Source organism: Drosophila gunungcola (genome assembly GCF_025200985.1).
Source record: "Drosophila gunungcola strain Sukarami chromosome 3L unlocalized genomic scaffold, Dgunungcola_SK_2 000003F, whole genome shotgun sequence".
NCBI lineage: Eukaryota > Metazoa > Arthropoda > Insecta > Diptera > Drosophilidae > Drosophila > Drosophila gunungcola.
The window spans coordinates 4921827-4938190 of NW_026453179.1; the positions used below are offsets into that span (position 1 = coordinate 4921827).

Here is a 16364-nt window from a genome sequence, read left to right on the forward strand (position 1 = left end):
CTCTTCTTTGGGTTTGGTCATTTTAATGGTCGCAGCCAGCGACGCACACAAATCTAAAAAATTCGTTCCCATGATTGTCGCCAAAGTGTTTTCGTATCATACATCGAATACGTGATTGTTGTTGCTGCCTTTGAATATTTTGTTGTATTTCTAGCTTTTTCTTGTGCTCTGCTATACAAAAACCAAAAAAAAAAGTCGCCAACAGAAAGAGAAAAACTCTTCTGATACCCATCAAGTTATCCATCAAGTATTGCCTCCACTGTTTGTCTCGCCTACCCGCCCCACACAGCTGAACAATTTCCAGTGTGTGTGTCTTAGGCGCTTAAAGCTTTTTAAGGGTTTTTAAGATTTTTATCTAACAAACTCGCTGTGCATACTTAATTATGTATTTTGAAATGTGAGACAGGTTGGCAAGGCATCGGACCCGGTATCTGTACGTATGTATATTTAGGTACGGAACGGCCACAACTATTTCTGAAGACTGGGTCCCCAGCTACTGTCGTTGACAACTGGGGGATAGCAGGTGCAGTACAGTTTCGAGATAACTATTAGAGATTGCCTGTGACTTTTTCTGAAAGGTGAGAAATGTCAGAAGGTAAAGGGCATCATTGAGTTGCTAAATAGTAAACATAATCTAATCAAACGCCCTAGTCTAGAGCTTAACACAGGAATTTCAAATTATCTGAACTTTACAGGCATTTTATTACCCAAGTTTGATATAAATAGGAATATGTTTTAAAACATTGTATAAATTGCTTGTTTTATTTAAAGGCTTACCGTTTCCCATCATGACCTGCAGGCCTTTATATAAACTTGCCATAATATCAATAAAAAGTGGATTAAAACCTTCGGTTATTCCGCTTACTTATCGCTCTCATCTCTGCAGCCTGTTTTTTCTGGGCTCCACTTATAAGTTAATTTACAAAACTTAAGCCACTGCAGTTGGAACCACGAGGATTTCCCTGCTGCGTATGCGTAATGCATATAATTTGCAACCTTACCGAAACCAATAAAAAAATAACCAAAAAAAAAAGAACAGAAAACCCACCAAACAGAGGGCTTAAAAGTGCAAACCTTGGGGCATTCAAATAAAGTTGTGAAGTAGCGGTGGCATATAAATAACAGGCGATTCTATTGATTAAAATCAAAAATGAAATTTATACATCTCCATGTAACTTATGAATGCTAGCCAGGAGCGAGGGAGATGCCGATCCGATACCGGTCCATAACTATGTGCCAGAGCATTTCATTTTTCAACAATTGGCCAAAACTACGCCTCAATAACCAAAACGGGGCGTGTGCTGCCACAAAAGTAATGAGCAGTTGGCCACGCGCGCTCCCAGAAAAAAAGGGGGGAAAAAACATTAACCTCGCGGGCAAAAAGGCAGAAGGATGCAGCGAGAAGCAAAGCCTCTGCTTCGACCTGCACTCGAGCCTATAATTATAATTGAAATAAATTGATTTATTTGCTCAATATCGAACTCTCCTTCGACTCCGGCTCGAACTCTATGCCAAAACGCATAAAACCATAAAGAAAAATGGCAACAATACAATTCATGGCAACTCTGGGCTCGTTGTTGCGCATGGTCGTGTACATGTGCTTAATTGTTGTTATTGGTTTTTCGTTTAGGTCTGGCCAAAACAAAAAAAAAATAACCGCTAAAAATATATTTGTGCCGCTGGCCAAAGTTGTGGCTTAAAACCCGGCCCAACTGCAATGACGATGACGACGTCGATAAGGTCATGAGCAAGTGTCATTGCAGCGCATAAATTATTTCAGGGGGTAAGGATTGAAAAATAAATAAACGTTGTACAGGTTGCCTACAAACCAGCCAGAAATTTGTAAGAAGGGCGATATAGATGAGTTTTTGAGGGGGGAATTTGCTAAAAAAAAAGATATAGCTTAAAGAATGTTACGTCCTCCGTTTATCTGAAAAATTTATTTGAATCATTTTTAGCTTATTATTTTTATTTGAAATGTTCTCCTTTGATCTAAATATTTAAGTAACTTGTTTCCAAAGAAATCCAAACATTTTAACCCACCTTGTAAAACACAAAGATTAATTAAATAAACAAAAATTTAATTATTAAACAGTACTTAAGTTGCTTGTAATATAAGAAAATTGTACTGTTATTATTATTATAAATTTATCAAGTAATAGTCCGTTATAGTTGTAAAGTATGCAATAAATGTAAATAAGAAAGGTTAGAATAAAGAAATGTCTAACTACTTATATCAAATCAAATCGTGTAGTTCGGGGTGTGTTTTCTTCTTATTTTATTATTAGCCAAAATAGCGATTAAAATTCCTAGCTCGCGTCGGTCTTCTATTTTAAAAGCCCTTTCAACTGATTTGTTTGACTTGGGCAAAAGCAAGCGCCTCCGCCAGTTGAACGGCCATTATATCTTATCATTAAAATATTTTTACGCCGCTTTAAATTATTATACAAAGAGGTACAAACAACAGGGAAATATGAACGTTTGTTGGCTACTGTTAAATGAGCACGTTGGGCCTGGTCAGCCGTGTCCGGGGCACTCCTCTTCGGGGCTGCCTTCTAACAACACTTACAAGTGCTGGAACTACATAATCTAAAAGCAGAAAAGCAGAAGCAAACGCAGCAGCAGCAGCAGCAGCAGCTACAATAAAATTGAAACTGATCGCATTTCAGAATGCGCGGCACGTCGCGCAGTTTATTAAAATAACTTGGCTAGAGGGACGCACTGGAATTGCGGGATCAGAGAGCTCGGGGAACCATCTCACCTGCTATGGGGAAAGAAAAATTAGTTTAATCATAAAAATGCTCGACATCGAACGGCAGAAGCAGAAGCAGAAGCAGGAGCAGAAGCAACGGCAGCCCGCGAAGAATCCAACTCTTTTGGGGGCAGCTACCTGTTTTGAGCAAGAAGATGACTTCAATTAAAAGCTTTTAACAATATCACGTACGGCAAATCGCAGGGGCAGGGGCAGAGGCAGGGGCAGGGGCAGTGGCAGGGGTATGACTCTGATTACATCACAGTCCTGTGGCGGCCTCAATGGAGGTTTTCCTTTTTTTTGCGTTTTTATTTTGTTGGTCGGTTATCAGGTGTAAAGCATCGCGCTCAAAGCGGTTTCAATGAAAACGCGTTTGTGTCCAAAGTCTTTTGATTTTCGCCACATCTCTGGAGGATAGTGGACCTAAAGATACCATCGCCGGCTGGGGTTTTCTGCACGTGCTATATATCCACCTCCGCCAGCCAACCGCAGATCAAAGCGCGTTATCTGCTGACCAAAAAAAAATAAAATAAGAGTTGACCATGTCACGTCAGGGCGTCAAGTCTTTGTCGGCATAAATGTTTTTTGTTCGCTCATGTCACTGTCAGCAAAAGTTAATAACAATAACAGTAACAGTATAAGCAATTTCGGGACAGCAGCAAAAACCAAGTATTCGACACATGCGCAACTTTCGGTCACTTTTCGGCAATGAGTTTCGATTATAAAAATTTCATTTATGCCTTATGGGCGATTTGCAATTTCTGCGCAATTTACGCCGTCATTTTTTTAGCGTTCGGTGAATAAGTGCCCAAATCGCTTGGCGCGTGCGATTTACGAAATAAAAACGGCGTTTATGCTTCAATTAAAATTCATTTAACCAAACTTGTAAATAAATACAGAAATTATGTGATATAGGAGGATGTTTTGAGGGTGATATTTGTGACTAAGATACTAGCCAACATATTTAAATGCTTAAAAATTTAGTAATTTTAAAACTCTAAAGTTTTAATGTTATAAATATAAAATGGCATTGATAATAAAATGTATCCCAAAATTATTGTATTTATAAAAATAAAAAAAATTTCATACCAAAATAAAAAAAGTTATGTTAACAGCATTTTGACTTTTCTGCAAGTTATAGGCAGTATCGACCTTTTTAACACACTTTTCCAATTCGCAATTTTTATGGCAAGGTCAAAGGAAACTCACCACGCGCCGCACGAAACCCACCCCTTGGGCAGATGGTTTGTGGACAGGCTAAGTCGGGGGTTAGAAGGGTTCACTTCCGCTTCCTATAAGACTCGAAAACACCAAGAACTCGAAGCATAAAAACAATTGGAAGAGTTGATTGGCCTTTGATGTGTCAGGAGGCGATTGGTGAGCCAGGAAAAAAGTGTCAGTCGGAAAATGTGTGCCACTGTTTTTGGTTTTGTCGCTAATGATATGCACCCCTGGGCCTAAAAGGCCGCGACCCCTCAAATGCGATGGATATCGTTTGACGCAATCGGTTTTTTTTCCTTGTTTTTCGAAGGAAACGAACATGCGTGCCGTAGTTGTGCCATAGTTTGCAAGTTTGGGTTCTGTTTGAAGTCCCAGTCACCTGGGCACAGGAAGAGGAAGAGTCGGAGAACGCGTTGCCCTTTTGACTGCATTATGCAAATGTTCCTTGAAAAGAGATTTTTATTGACATATGTTTTTCCCTTTGCCTGGCTTGTACCATACGTATGTATATGTATTTCGTTGGGTTTCCTGTCGCCACTTCGGTGGGTGTGAACAGAGTTTTAATTTTCATACATTTTCCAGCCATACTTCTTGGGTTGGGTTTTCTGTCACAGAGTGCCTTGGATTGCATTTCGAACCGATTGAAAGTGAGAGCCCAGCGCTCAAAAGTGAAGTTTATGGAGATTTTACGGCTTAATGAATTATTTATTTTTCTAGTTTTCCTCTTTGTTGGATTTTCCCAAAAAAATAAAACCAAAATCGAAACTATTCAACTCAGATCTTGAAAGTGAGTTAAGCGAATGCAAGTTTTGTAACTTTAAATGAAGCTGAGTTTTGATTTTAAGATATATTTTTATGGTGGGTTATATGGCTTATTGCTACTAATTTATAACTCAAAAAGTTTTTGGGTTATTAAGCCAATATGATGGGATTCAGAAAGTAGTTAAAGTCGTTAAAACAAAAGTATTTTGAAACACATTAAGCTATAAAAAGTCTACAGCTTAAATATGAAGTTTTTAATAAAATGTATTTATCAATTATAACTCATATTTTTACGCCCAAGGTTTTTTAATATTTTAATGAAAAAAACACTAACTTAAATAAGTGGTTTGGAATCTTAAAACGTACAAGTTGCAACATATAAACTGTTTATGGCGTCGGAAACTGATCTGCTGATCAATTATTATTTTAAGCCGTATAAATAATAGGTAAAACATAATTAGTTAATTGTAATTGAACTACAACACAGCTAAAATTAGGAAACTTTCTTTGTAGTAATATCATCTAGCTACATTTTCACCGTTTTCCCTATCAAATATTGGATTTAAACCGATCCAATCCGCTTTACCATAACCTACTTAACTACTTATCGAGCGTTGAAAGCAACGCTTACCCCACGAAAAAACGAAAAAAAAAAATTTGTTTCCAGGTGTTGCAATGCTTTTTTCGTACCTCCTCTATGTCGTTCGCCAATAATTCACGACCCTGACGGGTTCGCTCTGCCTATGGGACGTGTCACAGCGCCGCAGAGATAAATTAGTTAATAAATAAAAGGGAAAAATGCTAACTAATTTGCATATTTGCCCTTTGCGCGGTCTCATTGACAGTTGGGCGTCGGGCCGCGGGCTTCAATGCCAAAAGCCAATGAGGCGCACCAAAAATGCATTTAAACCCAAACGGGGCGCTTCAGCCTCAGCTTCTACTTCTACCAATTTACCCTTTGGACAACAATTGCCACTTTGTGCTCCGCTCGCATTTTATTTTTTCACCGTTCTGTATTTTTTTGGCGGGACGCAGAAATTTTCTATTTTTGGCTGCCCTAATTTGCATATGACAGCAAGGATGTTCCCAGTGCGTGTGAGTGAGCGAGTGTGTGTGTGCCGGAATCTGGCAAACTCACTGCTGGGTTGCTCTGCCAGCTTGCTGGTAGGTAGCGAAAGTGAAAGGATTCGGGCCAAGGGGCCCAAAGGATAAGCGCCCTGATTGCATACCCGAAGACTTTTAACGGCCGTTGCATGCAAAATCGCAAAAATTGAAATTGCAGGAGGTCTGCACATGAAAAAAAAAAATGATAAATGGCTAGGTTGCATCCACGGGGAGATTCGCATTTGCCTAAATGCAATTTGCCTACACGATAGTTGACCTTGCCAAAATAAAAAGCATTAAAGGGTTGCTCAAGGGTTGTCTTCCGTGGTCTCGTCTTCAGGACTTTCAACCCATCCTGTTGTTGTCTTAAGTGTTTGTGTTTTTTTTTTGGCGCGCAAAAAAATAATCTAGAGTTGGGCATATGGTAAGGAGTTGTCCGAGGCTTCTTTTTTACGCAAATGGATTGCAGCTGAGGATGACGATGATGCCTTCGATGTGTCTCTCTAATGAAACGTTTGTTTGCAAATGAGCCAATAGATAGGGTGAAAAGGGGTTGTGAAGACGATGCAAGGATTATTTGCATGAAATATACCTTGAAGATGATGTAGGTAGGACAGACAGTAAGGATTAATTGTATGCGAGATTTTTAATCGATTCTCCTTGGGTTACCTTCAGAATCAACTGGGGTTCCATAAGCTATTATTTTAAAACAGATCAAATTATCAGTTCATAGAACGAAGTCATCAAATTTCAGAAGTTATGAAACAAAGCTTAATTTCGATTTTATCTTATTTTTTTTATTTTAAAAGAAGCCTTTGAGATTTTATACTTTTATGATAAGTATATGTTACCATTTTAATACGTAAATCCAATACGTTAAACTGAAAATCAAGAAAAGCCCCAATTCCTATTTTAGACTTTTTCATTGCTGCTAAAATTATATAAATCGGATAAGCTAATGCTAATTTACGATGGGTTGACACTTAAATAAAACTACTCCCACAGCCAAACTTAATTCCGCTTTTGGCAAGGCCAATAAAATAATGTTTTTCTTACTTAAAATCCTGTTTAAGTGCATTAAATACATCTTAAACAAATAAAATTGCTTTGCATTTGCCACAAATTAGTAGCCGCGTTATATTCCCCCTACAAATTTGGTGTGTGTGTGTGTGTGTGCGGTTGTGTGCATTAATTGTATTGCGCGATAAACAAAGCGATCAAAAGCAGACCAGTTTAAATGTCTTGATTCGGAAATTATGGCACTTTAATTACCAAAGCAGACGTCGAGGTTTTTGGGTCTCTCACTCTCGCTTACCGGACAACAAATTAATGCAAAATAAGAAGAAAATTATGCTAATAATTATAAACAAGTGCGCCCAAAAACGGGCACTGAACGAGGTGTGAGATAGAGACGGAATCGGAGTCGGGGTCGAAGCGGGTAGATGGCCATATAAAAATGCAGCCAAAATGCTAATCGAGCTCATTATCATCCAAATCAACAGCTCCGTGGTCGCGGCCGAAACGAGAGATCTTCCATTCATAAACGCAGCGCTTAGTTATTTTTTCTTTCCTGCTCATTTTTTACCATCTTTTTTTTTTTATTTACTCGCATGCGGCGCATAATTATGCAACAAGTCCTTTCCTGGCCACAAAAACCAAAAACGCGGCGCGTGCGCATTTAGCATATGCCACCGAAAGGAGTGGGAAACAAAAAATACAGAATCACCGAGGGAGGATGGCCGGCAAAAACAGGATTTTTCCTTTGACATTTGAAATTTAAATACTGTTTTTTTGTCTCTTGCTGTTGTTATTTAGCGCCGCCACCTAATTATCATGTAAATTTTTGTCTAAGGATGAACAATGAGTGAACGAGAGTGACTGTGACTTTATTTTGTCACTGGGTTTTTGGGATGGAAACGGTTGTTGGCTTATTAATTATGCCCAAGTGCGTGGCCAAAGGATATGGTCGTGGAAAAAACGTAAACAAATTTCATGCAAATACGGTTGAACTTGTCTGGCTTGCGTCTGCTCGGTTGGATGACCTTAGTTTGCATAATTTTTTGATTGAGCTCTTGACCTGCCTCAAAAGAGGTCTAAAACTATGTTAAGAATTTTATGCTGTAGGGTGTGGGGGTGTGAGTTTGTTTGGTTGAAAAGGCTTAGGGGCTTATAAGAGAAACTATTTAGGGCAATATGTATTACAAAACAGTGTGGAGTTGGTTTTCTTTATTAAACAGATTTAAATACAGCTACTTATAAAAAAAGGCCACATTCGTATTAACTATTAGGAAATGGAAATTTATTTAAATTAATTGTGGTTTTGGCCCAGCCAGTGAAATTTTTAGAAGAATTTGTTTAATAAAACGTATATATATTAGTTGATTGGGTTCGGTTACATTCATTCATTGTTTTAGCGAACATAAACCTTTTCATATTATCTCCGTTCGATTCTTCCTATTATCCCTCAGCGATCAAATAAATAAAAAGCTTTAAAACTGCACACTAAGAGACAAATAACTTAAAAACTGCACACTGAGAAACAAAAGGGGATATTTGGATGAAAGATATAACGATGCCAGTTCCTTTAGCTATGCAAATTGGAACGGCAATTTCGCAAACCCCTCAAAGAATCAATGAATTGTCATTGGGCCATAATTTAACTGTTAACTAGTCAAAACAAAGTCAGACTGACAAAAGAAAAAAGGAAAAGATGTTAACGTGCAAAAGAAAGGCACTTTTTGTATAGGAAAACAAATGATACTTATATGCATAACAAAGGGAATACCACATACGGCTTACCAAGTAAAAGTGCATTTATATTTTTCAATTTAATTTTGTTATTAAGTTTATCTTACAGCGCTTTCAATTAATAGTGCCCCAGTTCTATTCTTACAAACATTAATTCGATAATTAATTGGACCTCATCAAGTGAATAATTGTATAATTATAACTTGACCAGTAAATAAAATAGCAGTTAAAACTAGTTTGTAATTCTGCCTGGGCTTTTGTAATACATTTACTTTTTAGTCACAACAGTTAAATTTTACGGCTTATAAATTCTCAATCAACCAAATGGACGATTTTTTTACTCGCACAAAACTTTTTTGAACAATTTTACAATAAGGCAAGACAGCACACAAACAATCAAATAATAATATATTTTTTCTATAGTACATATTTTTTAAAAGGCAAGGGTCATAGTAAAAGTGAGTTAGTTTAAATTTACTGATAAGCCAAAACTCATTTTTGGTTGTCTTGTTAAACATTATTTGACAAGCGTTGGCCAACTGAACAAAAAAAAGTCAAATTGTATTTGTGTGCTCACAAGTTTATACATATACACATTTTAAATGATCAAAGTGAAGAAAGATAAATATTTGTACTATTTATTTGCTCAATTCCTTATCCACGTTATATTACTAATATGTTTTTCAGAATCGCAATGGCATCTCTCCTGATTTCCTCCCCTTTTCGCAAAAACCACACACACACACACACTGGCAAAAGGAAAGCAAAAGTTGTCTGGCCAAGGAGCTGCAAGGAACTGAAACAAAGCTCCCAAAAGGAAGAGAGAGAAGTCCTGGATGGAAAAGCTCCAACCGGGAGCCCTATTCCTTTTCATATTCCTCATTCCCGATAGCCAGCGGTTAGCAAAAAATCGAGAGATGCGCTCTCGCCCTCTCGCTCTCGCACTGGGCAATTAAAAATGTCACTCTGCATGGGAATGCATTGAGGAAACTTCGCAGAGCCGGCTCTTGGAATCTTTTTTTTTTCTTTTTTTTGGGGGCGTAACGCTGGAATACGGCGAACCCAATAGAGCGCAAGTCTCCCTTCCAGTTTGCTGCGATAGCAGCCGTCTCACTCGTCGCACTGCTGGCGGTGCTGCTCGCACCCGTGGAACGCTGGAAGGCCAGTGGACAAACTGGTTCCGCTCGCACGGTGGTGTGCGTGAGAGAGTGCGAGTGTGTGCGTCGCCGTGTCTGTGTGCCGTACCGCCGAGCGTCGAGAGCGCTCAACGTAGCGCTGCGGTGCGAGACATGACGTTAGTTCACTTCGATAGCTCTACGAGTCTGCACGTGAATTTCCCTGGGCTCTCGGCTGTCTTGACTTCTCAGTCTCAATCTCAGACACACAATCTCAATCGAAATCGAATCGCATCGAGTCGGCTTCGAATCGGTCAGCCCACAAACAAATCCACTACACACACACGCACACACAATCGCATCTGAATTTCAATTCGAACGAATCTCAATCTGCATCCGTATCAGAGTTTCGCGTTTTGACCACTGATTATTAATGTTATGATCTAAAGCGAAATTTCCCCCGATGCGAAATTCTCGTCACAAAAGTGCCAAGTGTTTAAGAGTGCTAAACCAAAATTCTAACAACAAATAAATAGAATACCCAAATCAAACAACAAATTAGCCAACCGCTAGTCAAGCTAAACAACACAAAAAAAACAAAATATAAAAACAACAAAAAAACCCGTGAAAACCCAAGCGTTTGCCGTCGGATTTTTGAAAAAAAAAAAGAACCAAACTTGTTGAGCGCGCTCGAGGGCCACGCCCCCGAAAAAGGCCGTAAACAGAACAGAGAAAAGAGATTTAGAAGATTTTTGCGCCTGCCACGTTGCCCGTAAAAGACGTCAAGACGGTTGCCTCACGGTTCGAGTGGAATGAGCATAGGGACCCTGGTCTTCCTTTCGATCGATCGGTGTACAAAGTCGTTAAACTGAGCCCCAACTTGGAGCCCTACCCCGCCAGCGTGGAGGGCCTGAACAGCCCCAGAGCGGTGGGGATGGCCGCGACCTCGTACATGACCCCGCCGAGCGGTGACCTGGACCTGGCCCTGGGCGGCGGTGGCTACCACACCTCGTCGCCGCGCTCGGCGGCGGACGCGGGTGAGATGAAGTACATGCAGCACCATCACCATCACCATGTGGCCGCAGCGGCGGCCGTCCATCACCAGTTGCCCTCGTCGCCGTCGCCCAATGGCCAGGGCAACGGGACGGGCTTGGGTCTGGGTCCCGGATCGGGACTGGGCTCGTGGAGCGCCCTGCATCCGGATCCCTGGTCGCTGCCCACGCACCACACACACCACCATCCCGCCGCCGCCGCTGCCGTTGCCTCGGCGGCCGACACCGTTAAGCAGGAGATGTCGCATCTCTCGCAGCAGACGCGCATCCAGCAGGGCATGGCCTCGCCCCACGCCGCCTGGCACGCCCCCCATGCGGGCCACTATGCGCCCACGGGCGGCTCACCGCTGCAGTACCACCATGCAATGAACGGCATGCTGCACCACCCGGCCCATGCGGCTGCGGCAGCGCACCACCAGAGTGTGGCGCCACTGCATCACGCGTTGCGCGGGGAATCGCCGCAGCTGCACATACACCATCACATGGGCGGCGGCGACCGGGACGCCATAAGCGGCGGAGAGGAGGACACCCCCACCTCGGATGATCTGGAGGCCTTTGCCAAGCAGTTCAAGCAGCGCCGGATCAAGCTGGGCTTCACCCAGGCGGACGTGGGCCTGGCCCTGGGCACCCTGTACGGCAATGTCTTCTCGCAGACGACCATCTGCCGCTTCGAGGCACTGCAGCTGAGCTTCAAGAACATGTGCAAGCTGAAGCCGCTGCTGCAGAAGTGGCTGGAGGAGGCGGACTCCACCACGGGCTCACCCACGTCCATTGACAAGATCGCCGCCCAGGGGCGTAAGCGCAAGAAACGCACCAGCATCGAGGTGAGCGTGAAGGGGGCCCTGGAGCAGCACTTCCACAAGCAGCCCAAGCCCTCCGCCCAGGAGATCACCTCGCTGGCCGACTCGCTGCAGCTGGAGAAGGAGGTGGTGCGCGTGTGGTTCTGCAATCGGCGGCAGAAGGAGAAGCGCATGACGCCGCCGAATACGCTGGGCGGCGACATGATGGACGGCATGCCGCCGGGTCACATGCACCACGGTGGCTATCATCCGCACCACGACATGCACGGCAGTCCGATGGGCACACACTCGCATTCGCACAGTCCGCCGATGCTGAGCCCACAGAATATGCAATCTTCGGCCGTGTCGGCGCATCAGTTGGCGGCTCACTAGCAATCAGAAATCCAGGAGTCGAACTCAGCTGCAGCTGCGTCCACTCCTGCATCCCTCAATAGTCTAAGCCAGCAACAACAACAGCAGCAGCAGCAGCAGCAGCAGCAGCAACAGCAACAGCAGCAGCAGCAGCAGCAACACCAGCAACAGCAGCAACAGCAGCAGCATCAGCAGCAGCAACACACTCCGAATACACCTTCGTCGAGTGCGGGATCGTCGGCAACGATGACCAGCCAGGTGATGTCGCCGCAAAGTCCGCTGGGCAGCTCCTCCGCTGGCAATCAGGCTAACAACAATAATAACAACAACAACAATAGTAGTACCAACAATAATAATAACAACAACAACAACAACGAGGAGCAAGTTAAACACCACCAGCAGCAGCAACAACAACAGCAGCAGCAACAACAGCAGGCATCCAGCATAGCAGCCGCTGCAGCAGCCGCCATGTACATGGATCCCATGCGCTACCAGCATCCGCATCATCCGCATCCGCATCCGCACCAGCATCCGCACCTGAATCCCGCCCACCATCCGCACCTGTTTCACACGAGCGATCAGTTGCAGCACTCGCAGCAGCAACCCGTCGGCGGCACCAGCAGCAATTCGCAACTGTCGCCGGGTGCCGGCAGCAACAGTGGGCTCCCGCTACAGCCACCCAGCTCCGCCTCGCCCGCCGGGTCCGCCTCCTCGGTGCTCGGCGGCCATCTCAATCTGAATCCGCTGCACCAGCACCACCACTACCAGCACCACCATCACCAGCAGCACCATCACCACCAGCAGCAGCAGCAGCAGTTGCACGCCCGCCGCCTCTTCGAGCTGAGTCTGCAATTCGGAGCGGCGGCGGCGCCCGGAGCGGTACGACACTTCAACAGCTTCGGCGGGGCGGGCGGAGCGGGCGGGGAATAGCATTCGTCGGCCGCCTGGTTCGGCTATGAGTCCTCCTAGGACTCGGTGTCGAACGGGTGGCCGCAGTTCAAGCGGGAGCAGCCCTAGAACCGTACAGTCGAGCTTCTCTAACGTGAATTGTATGGCCCCAGCAGTAGTTACCTAAATTTGTTCGAACTCTGAGAATTTTAGAATGTTTCGTAAGTGAAATTATCATTGCTATATCTCTTGCACAAAAATCTTTTGTGCTTTGATACCTTTCCAACTTAAAATACAATTGATTTAAAATAACAGCTCAACCTAAATTTTAAAAAATTTTGAGGGCTTCAACATATTCTTATAATGTTTTAAGTGTAACTGTTTTCAAAAATGCAGACATTATTGTCAATGCTTGAAAGCCTAAACCAATTTAAATTTAAAGACAGTTGTTAAAACTATAAATAATTCCGAAACAAATTTCAAAAAATTGTTATTGTAATTGTAAATTGTTTATATTTTGAGATTCGCGTTAGACAAGTTCGACTGTACGTAGATCTATAGAAATAGAAATAAGATGAGGTCCGATGATGGGGTTGAGAAATCGTCTTTTTTACCAGTGCATTAATCTGTGTTAAACTTCAGCTTAAAGAGGAGCAGGGAGTGGAGGAGATGGGGAGGCTGCCATCCACCAGTTTAGTTTGTTTTAAAGTTTGAAAAACTTGCTTAAATTAAATCAAATTAACTAAATTAAATGTAAACGAAAATTTCCCTTATATAAAGCGAAAGAAACACGCAATTCAAATCAAACGTGAAACCAAGTGATGTTGTTTTAACCTAAAAACTAAATGCTAAAAATTAAACTAAAAGAAAATAAAAACTAGTTAAAAGTGCGACCCAAGTGTTAAAGAAACCAAAAAAGACAAGCAAAGAAAACAAATTCCTCAGCTACTCTCCACAAGCAAGGTAAATGTTTCCATGCCCAACAGTCCACAAAATATTTTTTCGTTCAACACTTTGTCGCCGTCTAGATCAAGTTAAAAAGGCTCAAAAAAAAAGGCAGCAGTAAGACAACTCGGTCGGTTCTAGCTAGGGTTTAGGTTCTTAAGCAAGCCGTGTTTATATATATTATATATATATAGCCAGTAGATTGTACTCTAAAAAATTTATAAACAAACAAAACGTAAATCAAGAAAGGAATAACAAAAAACGTAGAATTTAACGCGCGGCGAAGTAAACAAGAATACGAGATGAAAAAAGGATTAAGTAAAATATGGAAAAACCCAAAACATCTGTAAATAAAAACTTACAGTTAAGTCATATTTTTTAGCTTTAAATGCAATTGTAGATTTTTTAATAAACCCTTTAAGAAAAAAAAATCATAAAAAATACAACCACAGCAGAAAAAATAAACAACATTTACAAAATATAAACTGTAATTTCTAGGCGGTAATTTTTAATGAATAGGCACGTGAAGTTTAGTTACTTAGTACTGTACTTTCTATATAAGCAAGGAAATCGAATGGAAAACAAACAAGAATATAGCTAAATCTTAAAATTTAAACAAACCAATAATAATCAAATACAACAAATGCTAAATTGTAATATAATAATTGATGTACATTAAAACAAAAAGCAAACTAAATGCTAAACACAAAATTGAAATTATTTCAACAACAAAAATAAACGAAAATTGTGTAAAAAATCCTCTTTGTGTTTTTTGATATACGTTTACATTTTAGTGTACTTTTTCTACTTTCTTATTTACAAAAAAAAAAAAAAAAACAAAATCAAACTTTATCTTTTGGGTGTATCTTTATATTTAAGAATTAAACGAAATTTTTGTTTAGTGTCTTTGTTTTGGTATGTTGAAAACTATGCTATAAGAGCGAGAGAAGTAAAACCGAATATTTAAGATTAAGCCATGCCCTCAACTGTATAATAAATTATATAGACGTACATATATATGCAACAGCAAAGTCAACAAAGCGGTGCATTTCCACCCAAACACACATCCACACAGAGGAAAACCAAGAAGAAAAAATTAAAAAACAAAAAAAAAACTCTTAAAAAACAAATAAAAAAGAATATTATTCGCAAAAACCATTCTTTTATTTTATTTAATTAGCGGCTGATTTTGTTTGCGTTTATTTTCGTCTGGTTTTTGGTTCAGCAATTTATGAGTCGTTGGTTTTGACAGTTTTACAGGAATTTTACGGCCACCTTTTGCAGATGCTGGTTACGATAGGGCGTTTATATCGATGGAATCGCGATAATTGCGCGTAATATTAATTTCGTTTGTTTGCTTAAAGTGTTCGGAAAGCCATTAAACAATTAAGTGGGCATATTATAATGCGATTGCCTACGTCAGAGCTCGAGCGATTGGTAATTAACTAACAACACCCTCGGAGATCGAGTTATGGGGCTCGTTAATAAAAGTTCCCATTAAAAAGCGTGGCATTTCGTGAAATTACCTTTTTATAAGGCCAAAAGTGCTGCTGGAAGTATTTGATGAATCTCTGTTTGTCCCTGGTCAATGGACAATCATCAAAAAAAGTGACGTCAATCGGCAGGTGATTAAAGTGACAATTTACCTGATTTATGCGATCAAATAAAGGGTAAACATTTTTTAACATTTTCATTACATCTTATTTATCTTTATTGAAAATACCTTAACAAAGTATATTATTAAGCATTTATTACATAGAAATGGATCTATTTAATTTAACACTACTTTTTAGAATAATGATAATGGAAACTGTATTCATTGTGGCTTAAGTTCGTTTCTCTACCTTTTTTCACAATCCCCGAAAATGCACAACAAAATCATAAAATATCATTAAATGTGTCTCATTCCGTCTGCACATTGCTCCCTGCCACCTCATTGCCATCTAATGTGCCGCACGCTTTTAACATTTAATTCATAATTTAAATGCATATTTCATTGAATGCTGATTAACAATTTCGTACCGAAACGATATTGGTTAGTAATTCTGCATAAAAATTGCATCAGCCTGTAAATATATCCAGAGTCCTCACCCGCTTTTGTGTACGAAATAAATTCGCATAATTGAAAGCCAGTTTTAGGCTTAAATGTATAAACAACGGCCGTGAAAACAATAAGAAACAAAAAATAATAACAATAATATATATAATACAGAAGCGCAAGTGCAATGATTTTTATTTATGCGACGGCATTAATGCTTAAACAAAATAAAAATGTCTGTTGTTATTTTCGTTGAAATTGAACTTTAGGCGCGTGGTTTATAATTTTTCAGTAAAAATGAAAAAAAGGAAAAATGGAAAATAAAAATGAAAATGAAAATTATATTTTCTAGACAAAGCCAAACGCCCACGCGATGCGCTCCATGCACTTGAACAATATATAGACAGTATTATATATCCACCCATATAATTATTCTCTTTACTGTCTTAATTATTTTCTAACAAAAAAGTGGACGGCAAAATGAAATGAAATTTAATGGGGAAACAACATGGCTGCCCACAAGCCTATTTATACGTTTATCTATTGCCACCTGCCATTTTGGGGTAGTTGAAGTACACACACAAAAAC

The 16364-nt window shown here is 40.7% G+C and overlaps 1 protein-coding gene across 1 annotated transcript; it reads left to right on the forward strand.

The window, feature by feature from the left end:
* The first annotated feature begins 9868 nt into the window (after positions 1 to 9868).
* LOC128258136 (POU domain protein CF1A) lies at positions 9869 to 14893 on the forward strand. The gene has a single exon (XM_052989559.1). The coding sequence runs from the start codon at positions 10637 to 10639 to the stop codon at positions 11924 to 11926; it is 1290 nt and encodes a 429-aa protein (XP_052845519.1). The 5' UTR covers positions 9869 to 10636; the 3' UTR covers positions 11927 to 14893.
* Positions 14894 to 16364: the final 1471 nt, after the last annotated feature.

Bases quoted from the DNA above. Each gene is read 5' to 3' on its own strand.
- LOC128258136 (XM_052989559.1), top strand. From the start codon at position 10,637: ATGGCCGCGACCTCGTACATGACCCCGCCGAGCGGTGACCTGGACCTG.